Genomic DNA, 20,810 nt, shown 5'->3' on the forward strand with positions numbered 1-20,810 from the left:
CTCTGACCCCAAAACCCACACTCAGGAATGCACATTGATTCTGCAAATATTTATTGAGCAACTACTATGTGCTCAGGGAGTCCTGATGTGTGTGTTTTAGCATCAGAGAGAGTTGTGTTTCATTGCTTCTGCCTGCTGAAGGACCTGGAGTTTGCAGATTTAGATCAGGGAAATTGGAGGGTGGGGCGGTTGCCGCAGAGTGGGCCAGAGGCTTGCCTTCCATGAATGAATGAATGAATGAATGAAACTGAGAACCAGCTGGCCCTCTCTGGACTGGCTGCTTTCCAACCAGCATCCTGACCAGCGTTCGCCTGGACCGCCCCCGGTTTTGCAACGTGCTCAGTGTGGGGTATGGAGAGTGGCCCTGACTTTCTCTTTGTGATAGTGGCCCTTTGCAGTTCAGAAAACCTCTCGCGTTCATTATCTTGTGGGATCCTTGTGAGAGCAGAGCCAAACGGTCACCCCAGTTCCAGTGAGGAGAGAATCTAGGCCAGGGGATGTTGAGAACCTGCCAGGGCCTCCCACGGTCTGCTGAGAGGTGCCCTGTCTTCCCAGAGACAGTCTTGCATTTCCACTCTAAGCTGGGTGGACTTGGGGCAGGAAGACAGAATGGGGACCTGAGCCCAGGAAGCTCTGAACAGGGGTGTGGCTATGCCAGGGTGTCATCAGTGAGGGCCACCCAGGCCTGCCCTGTGGGCTGGCCCCTTCCTTCTTGGGAATCGGACTGGCTTGGCTCCCCATCTATCCAATTCCTGGTCCCCCTCCAGGGACTGGCCACCTAGGAAGGGCATAATGCTGGGCCTAGTGGCCCGGGATGACTCTCTGTAGCCTCTCAGGGCACACCCTCCATCCTCCTGAGCTCCTGTATCTGGCCATGAGGCTCGCAGGCTGGCACCTGCTCCGGCCGTATTCCTGTTGGGATTGGCCTTGGGTGGATCCATGCCCCTGGCCTTGGGCTCCATAGCCTTGGACAACCCATGTGTTCTTTTTGCCCTCAGTTTTTTTATCTGTGAACTGGGTCAGTGATCCCAAGAGTTTCAGGTGGTGATGGTTGGGAAGCCCTTGTGAGCTATAGGCATCCATGGCGCAGAGAACAAGTTCTGAGTCAGCCGGCCTGGCTGAAGGACCCCAGACAAGTTACTGGCATCTCTGGGCCTCCGCCCCTCCTCCCGGAAGTGGGGTGATACCCCCCACGCTGCGGGCCTAGAGATCAGTGACAGCATGTGGCTAGCATCTGGCTGTGGCAGAGGGAGGATCCGGGTGAGTCACTGGATCTACGGTGTCCTGTTATCCCCAGTACCTGACCGCGGCCATGCGTTCCCACCACCACCACCACCACCATTCGGGGACGGTGACCCTCTCTGGGTCAGCAGCAGCATGGTTGCTGAGAAACCTAAGCCGTGGCCTTAGAGGGGTAACGGAGGTGACATGCCACTCTGTCTCTAGGGGCAGAATCGGGGCGGATGGAAGCCACGGTTGGGCTCCGTGTGTTGATGCCGCCCTTAGCAGCCACTCCACAAAGCAGCTAGTCCACGGAGGCCTGCGAGCTGGGGGTCCTGGAGCTCACTAGGAATGTTCCCTCGGGGCCCAGCAATGCCTGGAACCCCTCAGGGCCTCCACGTCCAGCACTGCTCGGCCCAGAGCTGCCCACCTGGAGGCCCCTGGATGAGGAGAGAGGCTCAGCTCTGCCTTTGGGAGCCCCTAGTTCGAATCCTCTGCCTGCTCTTCTCTCCCGGGGTCCCCCAGACCTGAGACAGCCCTTCTGGGCAGTGAGCTGAGGAAGGAAGGGGTACACAAGACAAAGCAGCAGAGGCTAGAGGGAGATGAGGCAGCAAGAGGAAGGAGAGGAAGCTGGGCCAGGAGATAGCCTGGAGTCGGAGTCTAGGCTGGCTCTGTGTGCTGAGGTGGGTGGTGCCCCTCTCGGCCTGGGCACGGGCCAGACCCATGGGTTTAAAGAGACTTCTTCAAACAAAATCTTAGCAGAAGCTGATTTCTAGAAAAGAGCCACCGTGGGAGGGGGCAGTTCTCCAGGCCACCCATCCCGAGGCCCTGCGTTTCTCCTGCCCCTCACTGCCCACCCAGGCCTGCAGGTCAGGTCTCACCAGCACCCTGGCTTCTAACCCTGACCTGGCCTTTAGTGTGTGACCTTGGACAAATCCTCTTCCTTTCTGGGCGTCTCTTTCCCCACCTATACGAGGTAAGAGACCGGCTCGACACTGCTGGTCGCCAGATGTTCCCCATGCACCAGCTTGGTGCAAAGTCCCTGTTCATGGGTCCCAGTCACCCCAGGAGGGGACAGGGCAGGATACAGAGCCCCTTGCTCAAGGGTGAACTTCAGTGCCCCCCCCCAGGGGCTCCAGTCTAGGACTCAGGGAAGTGAGGGCCCCTTAGAAGGGCCTTCCCACCTCCCTGTGCTCATCTGTAAAATGGGGATGATAGTAGCTATTAACGTCTGCTCTGGGAGGTGTCCTGGGCATGAAAGGAGCTTGCAGCTGCCCAGCTGCGCAGGAAGTACCCAAACCCTCATGGATGATCACAGGATTTCCTTTCTGAGCTTTTCTCCCGTTTGGTGACTCCCAACCCCATGTGAGGGCTGAGCCTTCTGTGGGGTGGGGTGGGGTGGGAGTAGGGGCTGGTCCTGGGAGCCAAGGAGTGGGAGTCTTCCTATCCCTGAGGCCCAGCTGTGGGTTCTGTGGCTGGGTCGTTCCCCTCTGGTGCCCTGCAGAGCATGCCCGATCTGCAGCCAGGTGGCTGGCTGGGTTTGAAGGCTGGCTTGGTGGCTTCCTGCCTGTGTGGCCTTGGTTTCTGAGGTTCTCAGCGCTGGTGTCCCTCACAGTCACCAGGGGTTGGTTAAAAAAGCAGGTGGCTGAGCAGGATCCGGGATTCAGGCAGGAGGCAGCTCAGGGCCTGGCACTTCTGAACCGCTCCCCCCATCTTCCAGGCTTAGCAGGTGCTGGTACTTGAAAGGGTAGGACCCAACTTCTTAATCCTGCCTGAAGCAGAGGCGGGTGGTTCAGGCACCTTGCCTGTGGGCCCTTTCTTCCCAAAAATGTACATGGAATGACTTCAACAAATATTTTCCTGGGCACCTTTCATGTGTCTGGCACTGTTCTAGAAGCTGGGGATGCCACAGTGAACCCAGTAGACAGGCTCCGTCCCTCTTGGGTCTTAGACACTGGAGGTAGGGAAAGATGGTGAACAGTACTCTAGTCACCGTGGCCCACAGGGCCCCACCTGCTCTGTGTCCGTTACCCCCTGCCTTCCTCCCTGCCATCCTCCTCCTTGCTTACCCCACTCTGGCCACCCCAGCCTCCTGGCTGGTCTTCCAACTGGGCAGCCACATCCCTGCCTCAGGGCCTTTGCACTGCTCTTCTCTCTCCCTGGAGCACTCCTCCCTAGACGCCCCTGGACGCATGGCTTGCTCTTTCCCACCCTGAATGAAGGCTTTACTCTAACTTCTCAGCGAACCCTCCCCTGACATGTCGTTTCAAATCATACACCCCCCCCCATACTTACCAGCCTCGATTTAACTTAGAGCCCCGATTACCTTCCAAGATGCTATAGAGTTCACTCATTCTGTTTCTTTCTTATCTCCCCTGACCAGTGTATATGCTCCACGGGGCAGAGTTTCTTTCCTCTGCTTTGCCAGGTACTGACCTAGACCCCAAAATACAGACGTGAGTGCTTAGGAGGTACTCAGTAACTCTTCGTTGAATAAATGAAATAAATAAATGATTAACTGACTTAATTTCAGGTAGTGAGAGATTTTAGGAAGAAAAACAGAGCTGGGGGGAGCGGTGGAGAGGGCAGGGATGGGACGTGGGCAGGGAGCAGAGGTGACATTGGACCAGAGAGGTCTGAAGGAAGTAAGCCCAGAGCCAGTGGTTGCTGGGGGCCCCAGACAGCATGGGCAGGGGAAGTGACCCTAACTAAGCCTGTCTCTGGGCCTTTGAGGCTCCTGAAGTTGCCACAGTTTTGTTCTCAGCTCCAGGTGTGGGGAGGCAGAGGGACACCCAAGTCGTGGAGAGGCAACAGTTTCTGGCCCCGGCTCCCAGGATCCCCTAGATCCCCAGGGGAGTGCACCCAGCAGGAGGGAAGGGGTTAACCTCAGACCTCCCGGCTTCCCCTAATCAACCCCAGGCCTGCTGGAAACCCCAGTTGCAGCCCTGGGAGGGAGCCGCTTGCCGCCCTGCCCGCTGGCCCCCCGCCAGCCCATTTCCCTGCCCAGCCACCGACCAGCTTTCATCTGCTCACAGGGGGCCGATTCAAGGCAGACCACCCGGGGCCAGCACCCGCCCGCGATTCCGCGCGCGGTTGTTAAGAGTCGGGTGTAAATCTCCTGACAGGCCACAGAGCGGGCCTTGGGCCCGGGTGCCCCACCCCATGGCTAAGCGGACAGTGGCTGCTGTGTCTGGGTTGTGACCGCACCAGGGCTGGGCCAGGCAGCAGAGGAGGCAGCCGAGTGTCTTCAGATGGGTGAAGGCCCCGTCACTGGGGCCCACATTGTTCCCTGCAGCCCATCCTGTTCCTGAGCCCCGCCCAACTCTGGTTCTCCCTGTTGCCTGCCCCCTTTGCCTCCTGTCCCTTTCCCACCCGGTGGAGGCAGAATGCTGAGCTGGCCTCCTGCTAGTGGAGCCTCACCGCCCGTCAACATAGCACTCCTCTCCTGGAGGTCTTGGGAAGCCAAGCTTCATGCAACATGCTGACAGTTACAGGTTTGACCTTGACCTCTCGTCTCCACTTTCCCATCCTTAAAATGGGGCAATGGTCGCAGCTTCTCAGAGGGTTGTGACCCTTGTAGAAGACAGGCACGGCCCACCTAGCACAGTGGCCCATGGTAGATGCCTGTGCAAGTGGTTGCCACTCTCATCGCAGGAGCTGGTGGTGGGCCAGCATGAAGGCAGGGCCATGGCCCCGATGGTTCCCCCAGAAGCACCGGGTTCCTGGGAGGCGCGGGGACCCCATGTTGGCCCAGCTGGTGGTGATGAAGGATGTCCTGGGACTGGTGGTTAGGGAGCCCCCAACCCAGAACCCAGCCCTTGTCGTCTGCCTCCAGCGCTGCGTGACCCTGGGTGAATCACCCAGTCTGGCTGGACCCCAGTGTCCGCTCTCCTCCTTCTGACCCTCCTCATACATGTGTGAGGCTGGGCACCCCAGGAGGGGTGTGGAAGAACTATGGAGCCCAGAATACCTTCCTCCAGGGCCAAGGCCAGACTGCCTGTTTAATTCCTGCAGCACGCCCACACCCTGGGGAGTTAGAATGAGATCTCCCATTTTACAGAGGAGACCGCTGAAGCTCCGAGGGGGGAAGTGATCTCCCCACGATCACCAGTGGGTGAGAGCTGACTCGTACAGGCCTGGGCCACTGGGACCCACCCTTCCACAAATGGGGGTCACAGCTCTAAGGGAGGCCGTGTTGTAGGGGCTGCAGTGCTTTGAGCCCAGCTGTGGGAGGCCGGCAGTAGGCCCGGCGTGGTGGGCCATGGTGGGGTCTTACTTAGATGGTCCCCCATCCTCCCTGCAAAGTGCTTTACTTTTAAACCCTGGGGGTCTGTCCTGCAGCTCACCCACACATTGGGGGCTGGACAGTATGAAACCACAGTACAGGTGTGGCAGCTGTGGCCCAGAGGAGGAGGTCGGTCAGAGCAAAGTGTGGTTAGAGAGCAGGACTCTCAGCCCTGAGTCTCAGAGTAGGACAGGGCTCCTGCTGGAGTCCACTGAGACCCTCTCCTCTTCTCCCCAGGCCCACCCTGCAGAGAGCCAGGCTGGGCCCTGGGCCAGGCTAGGCCTTAGAATCCGTTGTCTGGTGCCCCTGATGATCAGAGCCGAGGCCCCATTCTAGCAGGATGGCCTCCAGGAAGAAGAGATGGCCTCAAGCCATCTGCGTGACCTCAGCACGTCCCTGATCCTCAGCCAGCCTCCGTTTCCTCACCTGCAGGACAGGGACAGTGGGGACCATGCAGGGTGGAACCAGGCAGGGCCTGTCAGTGACGAAGATGCTGGAGCGGAGGAATCATCCTGCGAGCTCTGGCTGCTGCTTTAATTTCCGGTCATGCTAGCTGCTGCTCAGAGCCTGCAGAGGTGCTGCAAGGGCTCGAGGCAGGGGCAGGGGGGTCTGCCTGCAGGGGAGGGGCTCTCGGGGTGAGCCCCGAAGGGCAGGGAAGCGTTCCGGCAGGGGCTGCGCCTGCGCTGTGGCTCTGAGGTGTGAGAGGCAGGAGCCGCTCGAGAAGCACCGGGCACGGCGGCCTTAGAGGAGGGTGGAAAGAAGTCTGAGCCTTCTTCCCTCCTGGAGGCCCTGGCAGGGCCGGTGGCTGAGCTTCGTAATCTCCAGCCAGAGACTTGCAGAGCTGGAGGGGCCTCCGTGAGCCAGCTGTGCGGGGGGAAACTGAGGCATGGCGTGACAGGGCTGGGCCCCAGGTGACTGAGGCAGCGAGGCCAGAGCTCCCCCCAGCTCCCGCGGTGGGTGGCCGAATCAAAGAGGTCTGTTCTGTAGGGCCATCTTCCCTCGGGCACGGGAAGTTCCGCTCTGCTCCAAATGTGGCGGCCGGGCCCCATGGCTCCGAGACTCTCCGGCGCCCTGGCCACGTGGAGCCACGTCAGCTTCCCGCCGCCCCTCCCTGCCAGTGGCCGCAGAGTTCCACAGGGGCGAGGAAGAGAGTCCCAGCACCCTGTGAGGACGGCCCCGCCCCGGGAAGCGTGTCCTTGGTGAAGGCAGAGCGGCCTCCGGCCAGGCTACCTGATTTCTGTCCCAGACCAGCCGCTTCGCCTAGGTCACATCCGGAGGCCTCCGCAGCCCCACTTGGACAGTGGGAGCTAAGAGGAGACCGTCAGGAGAAAGAACGCTCCCCGGACTCGGCCTCAGGGGCCTGTGCATTGGGGTTGGCTCCGCCGGCCTGGCTGTGTGTCCCCAAGTCCCTGTCACTGATGTGGCCCTGCCTCCCGTGGCATGTGCTGGGGTAGAAGTGACCTGCGTGGAGGGAGTGCGCTCATAGACCTTGTTTGGCCCTAGAGGGGACACTACAGCTTCGGGTTGCGGCGGGGAGGGAGTGGGACTCAAGTGAGGCCACCAGGCCGCACAGGCGGCAGGCCCATCCTCGAACCTGCGTGGGCCATGAGCCCTGCCCTCCTTCCTCAGGCCGCAGGAGTAACTGTAAACACTTGGTACACAGTGTGACTCAGAGACACGACTTTGTCCCACAGTGACGATAATGACAAGGCCTGAGGTTTTGCACCAGTTTTCATGGAGCCCCATTGGCTCACGTCAAGCTTGTGGTTGACTGAGACACCCAGAATCTTTGCACCCGAGCTGCACTCAGGTCAGTCTGCAGTCCCCACGTCTATCCGGCCAACTTCCTGCCTGTTGAGATTGTTCCGAATTCGTTTGTCCTCCAGCTTGTCCACATGGCCCTGCCATTTTCAGTGGCCGCCACAGCCGTGTCGACAACACGGCTTCCCAGGCCCCGCGACACTCCCCTAGTGATCACCCCTTGAGGGGTATCCGTTAAGCAGTCCTCAGCGGCTAAGCTTACCCAACCCTCCAGAAAATGAAATCTCGAACTTTGAGGTTGCAAACTGGCAGCCCGTGAGCAGGTCGCATCCTACAAATTGGTTTGGGGGTTTGGGTTTTTTTTTTTTTTTTTCCTCAGTATTAGAATTAATTGCCAACATATAAACATTTCACATCAAAGCAGTTTTCTTCTGGTAAACTGGAAGTTCTGGCCACACTGGCCCCACCCCCATCAGGGCACCGGCCAGCTGGACCAGGTGGCACTTGGCCCTTCCGCAAAGCACACCCTCTCCAGTCCACCCCAACTCCCCACCAGTCCCATGTGCCTCACTTACATGACTTGCCGGGTCTCCACAAGCATCAGAGCCTACAGCCCCAGCTCCAGCTAAAGTCACCCCCAGCCTCCACTTGGCCCCTTCGCAACGGTCCTGGGAGCAGCTGTCCTAGAAGCCAAGCTGTCTCATCCCAGTTGACACTGTCCCTTGGGCTCCAGGTCTGGGGCATCCTCCGAGGAGAGAGTGGGTTCCCTGCTTCTTGATGACTTGCTGAGCCCTCCCAGGACTACATGCTCATCTCTGAGAGCCCTCAGATGCCTGTCTGAGGCAGGGATGGGTAGGGAGCATGGGTGTCTCTGATGCCAGAATCCATCACATCTCCATTTTGAAAATCAGGAATCAAACCCATTCTGAGGCCTCCAGCTCGGTTTCCTCATTCCCAAGGGTGGTCACTAGTCATTTCATGCTTTTCCAGGCCCCCAGCATGTTTCCAGGCCTCAGGACGGACAGTGAGGGCTTCTGTTTTCCTTCCCACCAACTTCTCTCTTCTTCTCTCCTTGTCAGTCTAGAAAACTTGGCATGTCACCGCAGACCCGAGGACTCAGGCAAGCCTTCCCTCTCCCTTAGCCGCTCCCCATGTTTCTTCTCAGAGGGACCCCAGATACAGGACATACTTCTCCCTTCCTCGCTGTGTGACTGAGGGCAAGCCTCTTCACCTCTCTGAGCTGCAGTTCTCTTTGTGAAAGGAGAACCTGGCTGCCCTGCCTGCCTGGCCTCCTGCCTCAGGGTCAGGGTTGGGATCCTGGTCTGGGGCAGGTGGAGAGGAGGCTAACGGCTGGGGTTTGGCTGATCAGTGAAGAGGGCCCGTACGCGTACAGTTCCTGGGAGGGCCGCATGTGAATAACGGAAGAAATGGAAAAACCACGTGATCACCCATCCTAGGGCATGACGGGCTGAGTGAGCTGCAGCCTCCAGGGCCGGGACAGGCAGGACAAGGGACATCTGCTGGCGAGTGTTGAGTGTTTGGTCCTCCTCCTCGCTGAGCCCTCCCCTCTGCGCCAGGGAGGGCTTCCAAGGTAGAGCAGGAGCTCTGTTGTTTTCGTGGGGCTAGGTTACTCCCCCCCATTTCACAGATCGGGAAACGGAGGGGGGGCTCTGGCTACTGGAAAAGCGAGCTGGAGGATGACAGACCAGGCTGAGACCGTTTAAGAGGGTCTGTGAGAAACTTGCTCTGTGTTTTCCATGCTGGAAAACACATCTTTCCAAGGCTGGAAAGAAAGACCACCAAACCGATCATGTGGGGGCCTGCCCAGAAGTTAGGGTGGGTCAAAGGAGCCATTAGCCTGACCCGTAATTCTGTAATGCTTTCATTTTTGTAGAAGTTCGGGTGTCGCTTGTGAAATGTAAAATGAATAATTGAAAAAGTGCGTGGGGGGGCATCCCCGCAAGCTTGACGTCATTCAGGAAGCCGTGAGGGGAGCCTCAGCTAGCTGTACAGAGGCAGGGGCATGAGCACCTGACCTGACCCACACCCCCGGGGCCTGGGAGACAAAGCTGGGCCCCTTCCTGAGTGGGCCCTGGGAGGGAAGTCATGGGGAATGCTAACAGTTTCTCCAGGTGTGATGCCCCCAGCCAGGGGCACTGGTCCCCTGCACACAGCTTCTAGTCAGAGGCGGGAGCTCAGCCCTGCCCGGAAGTGCCCCAGGTCTCTTCTCATCCCCCTGGATTATCCCTTCTGTCTGAGGCGGGGACAGGAGAGGTGCGCCCTAGGGGTCCCAGGGTGGCTCAGGGCTGGTGCAGCTGGTGGTCCCACTGCAGGGCCATGTCCCGTTATTCTTGTAGATATGGGCAGTGGCGGGGTGGGGGGTCTGGGACACTGGGAGGCAGAGGGTGACAGCCCGAGTCCCACAGGAGCCCCCTTGAGCCATTTACACAGGCCTGCTGCCTCGGTTTCCCCTTCTGCACATTGGGTTCTAGAGGTTCAGAGAGAAGCACATGTACTCCTACTCAAGCAGGCAGGCAGGGGTGAGACAGACCATCACGGCAGCCCCAAGGCAGCATGTCATGGTCTCTATCCAGAAAGCCCGTGGGGAACCTCAGCAGAGGGGTTGATAGTCACCTGAGGATTGTCCTACGGATGTCTCAGGTTGGACCTCGGGGAGAGCTTCCCCGTAGAGTGAGGCAGTGGTGTCCCCCTGAGACTCTCGGGACCTAGCACTGATGGGCTCCCCATGCTCTGCAGGGCACCGGCAGAAGCTGGAGGACCAGACCAAGCCATTCCCTGACCGCTTCGGGGACCTGGAACGGCTGCGCATGCGAGTGACGCCGAGCACGCCCAGTCCCCGTGGCTCGATCAGTACCACCAGCCACTATAGCAGCCAGGCCCAGACCCCCATCCAAGGTATGGCACAGGGGGAGCCGGGGGACGGGGGGGACGGTGGAGGGGGCCCTGGGCATGGCCCTGCTTCCCCAGAACAAAGGCTCCTTTGGAGGTCATTCACTGCACTGCCTTATTTTATGAAGGAGGACAGTCCTGCTCATGGCCTCCTACAGATGATTTCCAGGGATACTCTGCCCAGACCTGGGATAGGCCCTTCATTCAGTCACTCAGCAACCACGTAGGGACACCCTCTACATGTGATGCGCAGTGCAGGTCCCCAGGGACCCGCACGGATAGACACAGGCCCTGCCTTCGGGAGCTCACTGTCTCCTGAGTGACATGGGCATTAATTCCCCAGTGGACCCGTTAAAATTGGGGCATGACTTGTCTAAGGAGCCTGTGACAGACCTGTCCCTGCCGAAGAGCCCACGTGTCCCCTATCTGAGGGAGGGGCAGTGGTGGGTGCCTCTGCCCGGGGCTGGGGCGACATTCCAATGCCATGACTGCACTCAGGTAAACTTTGTAAATGTCAAAGTGATGTCGCAGCCCTGGGGACACCCAGCATCACCTAGGAAAAGTCCCCCCTTGGCCCAGAGACTTCTTCCAAACAGGAAAGACGAGGGAGGCTTCTCAGCTGGGGCCCCAGACAGTTGTCTGTGTCCCCATTGCCCAGATGGATGTGGCAGGCACAGTGAGGCCTTGCAGAGTAGACGGGTGCCTGGCACGGGGCAGGTCCATACACGGCCGGGTGAGGAGGATTGACTGTTCTCTGGGCCCTTGGACCGGGTGGGGGCAGAGAGCCCTGGTCCACGGTGCCAGACAGAGCCACATCCCGTAGTGGCCATTCTTTCCCAGTCGTGTGGGGCCTGCTTATGACCCATCTGACAGATGAGTGAACTGAGGCCTAAGAGATGAAGAGCCACTTGTAGGGCCCAGAGCCCATCGATGACCATGTCCAAAGTCCCCATAGCACCTACTCCCAGGAACTTCCTGCACTGCTGAGGGTGCAGACGAGGGGGCCCCCCGCAGGAAGAGCCCGGGGTAGGGGTGCGAGCTGACTCCAGGCCAAGCTTGGGGCTTACTGGGGCTCTCCACTAAGGGAGGCCTTGCCCCCGGCCCTTGTGTGCCAGGCATGATACAGTGGCCGGGCCTTAGTACAGCCCCTTCTTTTCTGAGACAGGAAGCTTCTATTCTTGGTCCTGCTGAGCCCCTCAGGTGAGGAGAGACCCATGGGCTAGTGAGTTTGAGACAGTTAGTGGTTCTAGAGCCCAATGAGGGGGGCTTGCCCCATGGGGGTCTGACCTCAAGAGACCGGGAGAGGTTATCTCCTCTCCAGGTTCCTGCCCACCCCCTGCCTGAAAGCCATCCTTGCTTCCATGTCCCATAGACCAGCCCTTGTCAAGGTACAGTAGCCTAACACTTCAGGCCTTTCCCTGCCACGAGCAGAGCTGGGACCCAGTGCATATTGGAGCCCAGCCAGGGAACCCCAGAATCTAGAAGGTGAGGGTGAACAGTGGCTTCCTGAGGAGCAGCTCTCATGGAAGGAAAACCTACCTCTCCCTGGCCACAGTTGCATGAACATGGCTTTGAAATCGGTGCCTACAAGAGCCTGAGGCAAGCCTCCCCACCCCCTGTCCAGAAGGGCCAGGCCAGAACCCCTGCCCCTACCTGGGGCTGTGGGGAGAGGAGGCTGAGCCTGTATGGGGCATGGCTGAGCCAGTCCTTCCCCTTCCGTGGCATCCTGTGGCCCCTCCCTACACACACACACACCCACGGGAGCCTATGTGGCCCTCTGCCCCAGCCAGCTCTCCCCCTTCCCCAGACCTGTGCTCTTTGGAGTGAACCTGCCATCAGGTAGACCTGATGTCTGTGTCAGGCACCGGCTGTGATCTCAGGCAGGTAACCTCACCTCGCTGAACCTCAGTGTTCCCATCTGTAATGTGGGGAGATGAGGGGTGTTGGCAGGGCTGGGTTTGGGGCCCCCTCATTGGTGTTGCCCCTGTGGTGGGATGAGCCCCTGCCCTCAGACTCTGTCCTGGGGATCCCCCTCAGGGCACCCCACCGTCACTTGTCTCGACGACCCTTAATATCTTTCACCCCCTGGCTTTGGTCACTAGTAAGCAGTGCTGAGGCCCCGACCCCTCCAGACGCCAGCCCCCAGCCCCCTCAGCTATGGCTGCCCACGGTGGGGGCTTCTCATGGCTCAAAGGCCTCATTCAGTCACTATGCAGCAGCTGGGGCAATTTGGAGAAGAAAATAAACATTTCCTTCCAGTGTTGGGACTGGCTGCTCCTCAGCCGACCAGCTCGGGTTTCCCGGGGCTACTGGGCTGGGGGAATGGGGGCCGCACCCACAGGGGTGCTGAGGGCAGATACTTCCCCCTCCCACCCCAGCCTGGCAGCAAGGCAGGAGAGGACATTGGCAGTCTGGGTGAGCCCAGCTCAGAGCCCACAGCCCATGGGAACTCCAGGGGCCACACACACCAGGCCTGGGTCCACCTTGCACAAACCTGAGCTTCCTGAGCCCTGTGTTTCCTGGGCTGCAGGCCTACTGTTGTGTTCTGGGGTCCCTGCTTGGGTTTCCTTTGTTTGGAGAATGGCGCTCCCATGGCGTGGGCGGCACTCACTTCCTGGGTTCTGAGTGGGTGTATCAGCCTCATGCTTGGCTCTGCTCGGGGAGCCAGCCCCTGCCCCCAAGGCCTTCTGCCCTGTCATACTGAGATGACAGTGGGGAGCCAAGCACCTCTCTGATCTCTTGCACTCCAGGGCAGCACGGAACGGCCAGGGGCCCTGTTACAGAGAATACTAGATGTTCCAAAAGGCCCCGGTCATCTGGCCCCTTGACCCTACATCCACCCACCTGTAGCCTGGGAGCATTGCTCTGTTCTGATTCACGGTCGGGACCAGACCCAGAGCCCACTGCTAAGGCAACACCCCCAGTGGAGTCAGGAAGAGCCCAAAGCCCTGAGAAGTTACAGGTATCACCTGAGGCCCCACAGCACCTTGGGCAGAGCTGGGGGAACTAGAGGCCTGAGGGTCCCTGCAGCTCGCTGCTCCCAGCCAAGCCATGGTCAGAGCAGGCGGCGCCCACTGGGAGCTGCCCACGTGACAGGGATGGTCTCCCTCTGCGTCCTGCTCTGTGGGGGCAGCACAAGGGATGGGGACCAGACGAACTTGACCTTAGGACCTCTGCTGAGGGTTCCTCCACCTCTCTGCTGCTGCCCAGAGTCACCCCTCGGCCAGGCCACAAGGCAGGAGGGTCAGGGACTCCTCCTTGCAGGGCCCTGCGTGGGGCAGTTCTCCTGAGTGCCCGGAGCAAGAGGTGTCCCAGACGGTGCACAGGGCAAACTTTCAGCGGCCTCTATTGTGTGCGGGTCTAAGCACTTTCCATGTAGTAACTCGCTTAATCCCTAGCACTGTCACTGCCTGTATTTTTCATGTGGGAAGACTGAGGCACAGAGCAGCTAAGTGACTTGCCCAGTAAGTATCAGACCCAAGACAAATGCCGGACTGGGCTGCCTCAGAGACGGGACAGGCACATGTCAGGGCTCAGAACAGGAGCCCTAGGATTTTGTGCTGGTCCAGTGTGCCGTGTAACCCTGAGGCAAGTGCCTCACCCTCTCTGGGCCTGAGTTTTCCTGCCAAAGGGGTTAGACTCAATCCTAAAGCCCCTTTGAATGCTGAGGTTTGGGGAGGGGGGTTCTGCAACTGCAAGAGTAGGGGGCAGAGGCAGAGAGACCCTTGTCTGGGAGTCCAGAGAGGAGCCATACCTGTGGACGCTAGGGCAGGACTGGGGCTGAACACTGGGTCCCTCCGTGTGAAAGCAGGCTCCGGGCCACCAGGCCCCTCCGGCTACCATCTCACTCTGTTGCTGAGGCAAGCGAAGGTGGCGTCTCTTCTCTGTCGGGCCACCAGTCAGCCCCAGTCTACAGGACAGACCTGGAGCCCCAGGCCCAGGGCGAGGCCCAGGCCTGGGGTGAGGGAAGCTGCCTGAGCCCCGCCCGGGCAGGGGAGGTGCGTGCACCCAGCAGCAGGGAAGTGGAAAGCAGAGGCCCCACGATGAGCTCCAGTCCTTCCTGGGCAACATTAGGAAAAACCGTTCCTTCTCTCTGGGCCTCAGTTGCCTTATCTGTAAAAGCAAGCTGCAGCTCCCGAGCTCAGAGCACCATTGCAGACTGTCTTCCTACCCGAGGTCTTACCACCTATTAATGGGGAGGGAGGAAGGCGGAAGTGGCTTCACACCCCCAGCGGCCCCGGTGGGGCACCCACCTTCATGCCCTAGACAGCCTCTGAGCTGCTGGGCTGTAAAGAGGACTCCACGAGGAGAAAGAAAAGTCCTCCCCCTTCTCCACCTGTCCGGGGAGGTCCCCATGGCCACCCACGGCCCAGGCACCTGCTCCCACCTGCCTCCCATGTGGGGCCGGATTCTGAGTCAGGCAGGTTCCAGCGCACCAGCAGCCCAGGGCGGGAAGAGCCAGGGCAGATAGAGAAGCAGGGAGTCCCGCAAATGACCTATGAACCAGAGCCCCGAGGTCAGTCTCCTCACCCCCCCCCCCCGCTAAGATTTCTTTATTTATGTGAGAGAGAGAAAGAAGCACATGTGCTCAGCGCAGGGGGCAGCGAGAGGGTCTGAAGCAGATTCCCCGCTGAACTTGGAGCCCCACGCAGGGCTCAATCTCACAGCCCTGAGATCACAACCTGTGCCGAAACGGAGTCAGGCACCCCACCAGCAGGACCACCCAGGCGCCCTTCCACAGGTCGTTTCGTCAAGAGGCCCTCCTGGGGTGCTGCCAGGCCATGACTGACTGTCCCCCTTGTTGTCCCCCAGGCACCTCGGACTTGAACCCGTTCTCCGACCCCCGCCAGTTTGACCGCTCCTTCCCAGCGCTGCAGACGTTCACGGAGAGCCGCTTCCCCGACCCCAGGATGCATTACCCCGGGGCCATGCCGGCCGCCTTCCCCTACAGCGCCACGCCCTCGGGCAGCCTCAGCGTGGCCAGCATGCCCGCCACCGGCCGCTTCCACCACACCTACCTCCCGCCACCCTACCCGGGGGCCCCGCAGAACCAGAGCGGGCCTTTCCAGGCCAACCCGTCCCCCTACCACCTGTACTACGGCGCATCCTCCGGCTCCTACCAGTTCTCCATGGTGGCCGGCAGCAGCAGCAGCGGGGGAGAGCGCTCCCCAACCCGCATGCTGGCCTCCTGCACCAGCAGCGCCTCTGTCGCCGCAGGCAACCTCATGAACCCCAGCCTGGGCGGCCAGAGCGACAGCGTGGAGGCGGACGGCAGCCACAGCAACTCCCCTACCGCCCTGAGCACGCCGGGCCGCATGGACGAGGCCGTGTGGCGGCCCTACTGACCCCCCCGGGGTCCAAGCAGACGGCTCCCGGCGGAGGCAGGGACCCTACGAACCTTCCGGACAAGTGGCTGGCCCGGCTCCGAAGCTCCGAGCAGGAGTGGGACTTACACTCAGGCCAGTCCATGGGCCCTGGGGCCACAAGGCCTGGGGCCTAGAGCTGGTGGGCGGCTCTGAGAGCATCCAGTCCAGCCACGTCGTTGTACAGATAGGTAGGGACCTCCCTCAGGACGCTGCCCCTAGCCCAGACCCTTGTCATCTCATCCCACGTTCCTGTGGGAAAGGTTATCCTCCTGCCGCGCCCCCGGAATGACCTGGCCCTCCCCAGCCATGCCCGGTGCTATCACAGGGCCCAGGTCCCCTGGGGCAGAGACCATCTCTGTTCCAGAGAGAGGTGGCTTTTGTCCACACGGCTTGGCCTCTGACCCACGGGGCCCTGGAAAGACCTCCCCACCCGCTCCCCTTCCTCAGAGACCCTGTACCCATGGGCCCAGCCCTTCCTTAGCATTTATGCAAATTGAATCAGAACTGGAAGGTCTCTCCACCCCTGAAAGGGTTTCCTTTCATTGTATAGATGGGGACAGGGTCCATCCAAGGGCTCCTGGAAGTCAACTGGCAGAAATGGGATGAGAATACCCTCAAGCCAGTCTCCCCCCCCCCCCCCCCGGCTCCCGACCCGCCGCCCTGCGACCTACCCCCCGCCCCCACCAGCTCTGCTTCCCTAGAGTTCCTAACAGCCGGAAACTCCCACCCTGTCCCAGCTGTCTGCGGGTCCCAGGCCCCAGAAGAGACTAGCCAATGGCAGCAGGTCCCTAAAACCAGGAAAAACACCTGCAGACAGGTCCTCCGTGCACTTTACCAGCCCAAGGCGTTTGCCCTCTGTTCTCTTGGTGGAGGGCCAAAGATCCCCCCCCCACCCTTGCCCCCAGGCTGGTCTCAGAATTGCCATTTGTGGAAAGAGCGTGGGTCCCAGAGAGGTCTTGCAGAAGGCATTGGTGAGAGGTCACGGGGTCAGATTTTAGCATCCCTGTCCCACCTTGGTCCAGCCAAGCTGTGCACACTCCCAAACCCCAGCCTTGTGGGCTGGCCCGGCCAGATCTTCTAGCCTCTAACAGCGTTCCATCTTGAACCGGTCTGGGCTCCAAAAGCAGGCTTGAACAAAAACCAGTTTTTAAAACTGATTTTAGAATAAGAAACATCAAATATTTTCAAACCCACGGTCTCTTAGAGGTAAAGCCCTGCTGTAGCGAACAGCATCCTGTCTGCCTTCTGGGAGTGGCATTGTCAGGCCCTCCGGCATCCCACCTACTCCCACCCAAGGGCCCACGTTGGTGGGGACCCAAGGGAACCCCAGGTGACACTAGAACTCACGTCTGCGGCTCTCAGATATCCACCCAAGAGGAGGTAGAGAGGTGGGGTGCTGGGGTGGCGGGCAGAGGGCCGGCCAGCACCTCAGCACGGCACACCCCCTGGCCTCAGGGAGGAAAGTGTTGCCCCTTTAATTTGCAGACAGGAAAGCAGCACTTGCCCAGGCCTTCAGGCTACACAGATACTCGAGTCTGAGTTTAGTTCGAAAAAGGCACAAGTGGAAAAGGACAAGAAAACCTGTCAGGGCTAGACAGCATGTTGCGTGTGGTTTTCAGTCATTGTTTCAGCCACATCCTCTGTGGATATGACAACCTTCCCTCCTCCATTGTCATCTCTCTCAGAGCTCTCTGCCAGCCACGCCATACCCCACCCCCGCCCCCAACCTGTAACAGAGGGCAGGTGATGTGCCCAGCTATGCACTCCGGCGAGTTAGGAAGTCCTTCTGGTGATCTCACACCCCGCCCGCTGCAGTTTCTCTGGGCCTGTCCTCACTGGAAAAAAACAGTCTCCATCTCAAGATAGCTGCTGGGGTGTCCTGCTGACTCCCTGCACCCAGGGGGGGCTCCCCACCCCTTCTCAGGAAGCAGCTGCAAATCCATTGCCCTGGTTCCCCCCCGCCTGCCGCCACCATGCCTCTTCTCCGTGGTTGCAGACTGGCCCCAGGCCTGCATGGGAGGCGCCCTGGGGTTCCCAGTGCCCAGCACTTTGTAGCCCCACTCCGGATTACTAGCCCTTCCTGAGAGCCAAGCCCTGGTAGGGGCAGAGACAGGAAATAAATGGATCCCTCCTCCCACGTGCCCACCCCTCCCCCCCAACTAAAAGTGATGACAGCCATGCCGAGTCTGGTTTTAAGGCCCATAGTGGGTGCAGACAGCTCGGGCTGCTAGAAATGGGTCCTTATTTACAAGGCTGCTTTAAAGTTGTCTTAGGCGAACACACTGATTTAGAAAGCACAAGGAAATGGAGGAGTTTTGATAACCATATTACTGTAAACTTGGTGGTGGCGGGTACAGACCCTTGGTGACATATTGTCATGTCGAGGTGTTAACACCTGCCACATGCACATCTTCGGTAAAACCGTCCCAGAGCTGGGGTGGGGTGGGGTGGGTGGGAACTGCTTTGCACTATAATTTGCTTAGGGTGTTTGTTTTCGATGCACAACTTGCTGTATGGTAAACTGTCCGTCCTCTGTTCTATTTAACTGTAAAATGGAATTTTGACTGATTTGTTACAATAATATAACTCTGAGATGTGTTGAAGGATCCCAATGCCAGACTTCAGAGCTGTGTGGGGGGTGGGGGGGCAGGGAGACCTCCCACCGTGACCAAGGACGAACAGGGCAGCCTCTGGGGACAGGAATTGGACTAAACCCACTGCTTAGGAGACCTCCAGCACCCCGGCCTCCCTGCATCCAGCTCCATCAGTGATGCCCACGGAGACCGCTCCGGGCAAGCGAGGCCCCCTCCTGGTGTGGCCGAAACCCAGGAGGAATGTCAAACAGGTCTTCAGGGTGCCACTGCCCCTTGCAAGTGGCCTGTGACTATTCATAAGTAGACCGGAGGAGCAGTGTACCCCATGTTTTTCCCCCAGCTCGGAGGGAGGCAGGGGCAGAGGCGGGTGGAGGGTGTGCAGCCTAGGGGCCCCCTCTGGGGCCTGTGTTCACTGGAACGGGGACAGTTTAGCAGCGGTCTGAACTACAAAGCAGGCAGCTCTGTCAACTCCCCCAGTTTGCAGATGAGACAGTTAAGGTGCAAAGAGGGGGGTGTCACCTGGCTTCACATCTTCCCAGAGCTGTTTGTGGTTGGCGGCAGGCACTGTGTGTGTGACTACATGGGGACCTGCCTGGTCCCTGACACCAAAGAGACCTGCCCTTGCCCCCCGCCGTACCTGTCCAGGTGGGACCTGACGAGGGGAATTTTCATAGACCTTATTCTCTAATGAGAATACTTCAACACTAATCCCAAGACTTTGCCCCTTTCCGTTAGGTTGGTCTACCTGAAACCCAACACCCGACAGGAAGTTTCCATTTCTTTGGCCTAAAACCTTGATCCAGGCCCCTGCCCGCAAGGCACCCCTTGAGCCCAAGGGACGGCAGGTTGCCTCCCGGCAAGCCCCCAGCCACAGCTTCAGAATTTTTCTGCGAGGGGGCTCCGGGTGCTCTCTGCCAGGGATGAGCACGGCTGGTCCCGAACAGGCCAACACTCTGCTTCCATGAGTGCGTTGAGCTGGGGCCACTTTGTAGGCAATCTTGGACATTAGGAGGGGACCACAGTTCAAGCCCAACCCACCCCCCCACCACACTTTGGTGCCACAGCTGATGGGAGAGGAGCTGTGGCTTCTAGAGCCCTTGACTCAAAGCTCCATCGCCTTCCCCCAGCAGGCACAGACCAGCACGCCCAGCGCTTCCAAGGGGAAAACCGAGGCAGGAAGAAGTCCTGGGACTTTGCGGTTGGTTTAGGGGGGGGGGATCCGTCCAAGAGCTTGAGGGCTGGGGGGGGGGCAGTGCTGCAGTAACCACAGTGGCCTGCAGGTGGCAGCAGACAGGGAGCCTGCGGGGGTCCCTCAGGGCAGTTGTTGCAGGGACTTCCTAATCTTGGGAGGTTCATCCTCAGAAGGGCCTGGGAAATGTCTTGGTTGGAAGAATTGGCTTTCCCCGCTTCAGCTGTGCAGCAGTGGGTGGTCCCTGGCCCTGTCTGAACTTCCTTTTCTATTCAAATAGTACCTGAGCACACACTGCCGAGCCCCAGTGGGCGTGTGGAATCATAGGTCTGTGATGGCTAAAGGTCTGTACACAGCTTGAAGGACAGGTTGACAGCCCTAGTTCAGCAAGCCCGGAGTCCTGGAGCCCTGGCCAGTTGCCCCCACGTCCCCAGAGCCGCCATCAGGAGCTCAGGACAGGAAGCAGCCCGTTCAGGATGAGGAGGTCACTTTGTCCCAGAGCCTGGGAGCCCCTTGGCCTCCAGAATTCCATTTCGGAGGCTCCAGGAGTTGCTCTGGGCTGAGGAGTGTCTACAGTGTCACCAAACCCCACGCCTGCCCCACAGCCTCTGTGCTGGCCTGGCCACAGGCTGAGCGTGGCAGTACAGGCTTTTGGACTCCCAGGGGTGGCCTCCTGGGCACGGGGCTGTGCTTGGCACCCCCTGAAAAGGGATGTGGGCCCCAGACAGAGGACTGCCCACCCCTCCCCCGCCCCCAGCAGGCCTGCAAATGCAGGGCTTCAGGCCATGGGCATGGCTCTGGCTTCTATTCTGAGAGGGACATCCTGGAGGGGGTTTACTGGCCCGAGATAGTGACACGTGCCCGAGGGTCAGCAGGGGGTATCCTGGGGAGGGTCAGGGCTGGACACAGACCCCATAAACACAGGCACCCAGGTCTCCCCCCTCCCCCCAGCATGGCCCAGGGGACAGCTCTCAGCCACACCAGACACCCGCTTGGCCACGTGAGCAGGGAATGGCACCTCAGCAGGTCGGTTCATTTTGGGGTCGTAAATGAAATGAGCTGTCAAACAAATGGGAGTGGGGGCAGCCAGAGTGAAAGAATGAACTGTTCCTTGCGGAAGCCCAGAGTGCCCCCATTCCTCCCTCATGAGGGCTAGGGAGTTGGAAGGGGGAGGGGCGCACCCCCCAACATCCGCACCCACACCTGTGTGGTCCAGCGGCTAGAGGAGCCTGGGGGGCCGGATTCCAGGCTTCCTATTTTTAGTTTTGCAGCTAAACTTGTGCTGTTTTATATATTTATATTCACCCGCAGAGAAAGCCTGCCCTGAGGCCGGGCCGGGAGGAAGGCTTCAGGGGAAGGGGAGTGGAGCGGCCCCAGAGCCAGTTTTCTGGAGCCACCCTTCCTTTGTGCCCACACGGGCTGCTGGAAACCGTTGTAGCCTCGCTGGCATCCTAATGGATGGCAGCTGTCTGGGCCACACCACG

The 20,810-nt window shown here is 59.6% G+C and overlaps 1 protein-coding gene across 3 annotated transcripts in view; it reads left to right on the forward strand.

Moving 5' to 3' along the window:
• RUNX3 (RUNX family transcription factor 3) overlaps nt 1–18,155 on the forward strand; it is a 60,111-nt gene extending 41,956 nt beyond the window's left edge. For all 3 annotated transcript variants that reach the window (XM_047726950.1, XM_047726951.1, XM_047726949.1), the window contains exons 5-6: nt 10,025–10,183; nt 14,990–18,155. In XM_047726950.1, coding sequence (XP_047582906.1) covers nt 10,025–10,183; nt 14,990–15,522 — 692 coding nt within the window. In that variant the 3' untranslated portion in view covers nt 15,523–18,155. The remainder of the gene's footprint in view (nt 1–10,024; nt 10,184–14,989) is intronic.
• Nucleotides 18,156–20,810: the final 2,655 nt, after the last annotated feature.

Source organism: Lutra lutra, chromosome 4 (assembly GCF_902655055.1).
Source record: "Lutra lutra chromosome 4, mLutLut1.2, whole genome shotgun sequence".
In the NCBI taxonomy this organism is placed as follows: domain Eukaryota; kingdom Metazoa; phylum Chordata; class Mammalia; order Carnivora; family Mustelidae; genus Lutra; species Lutra lutra.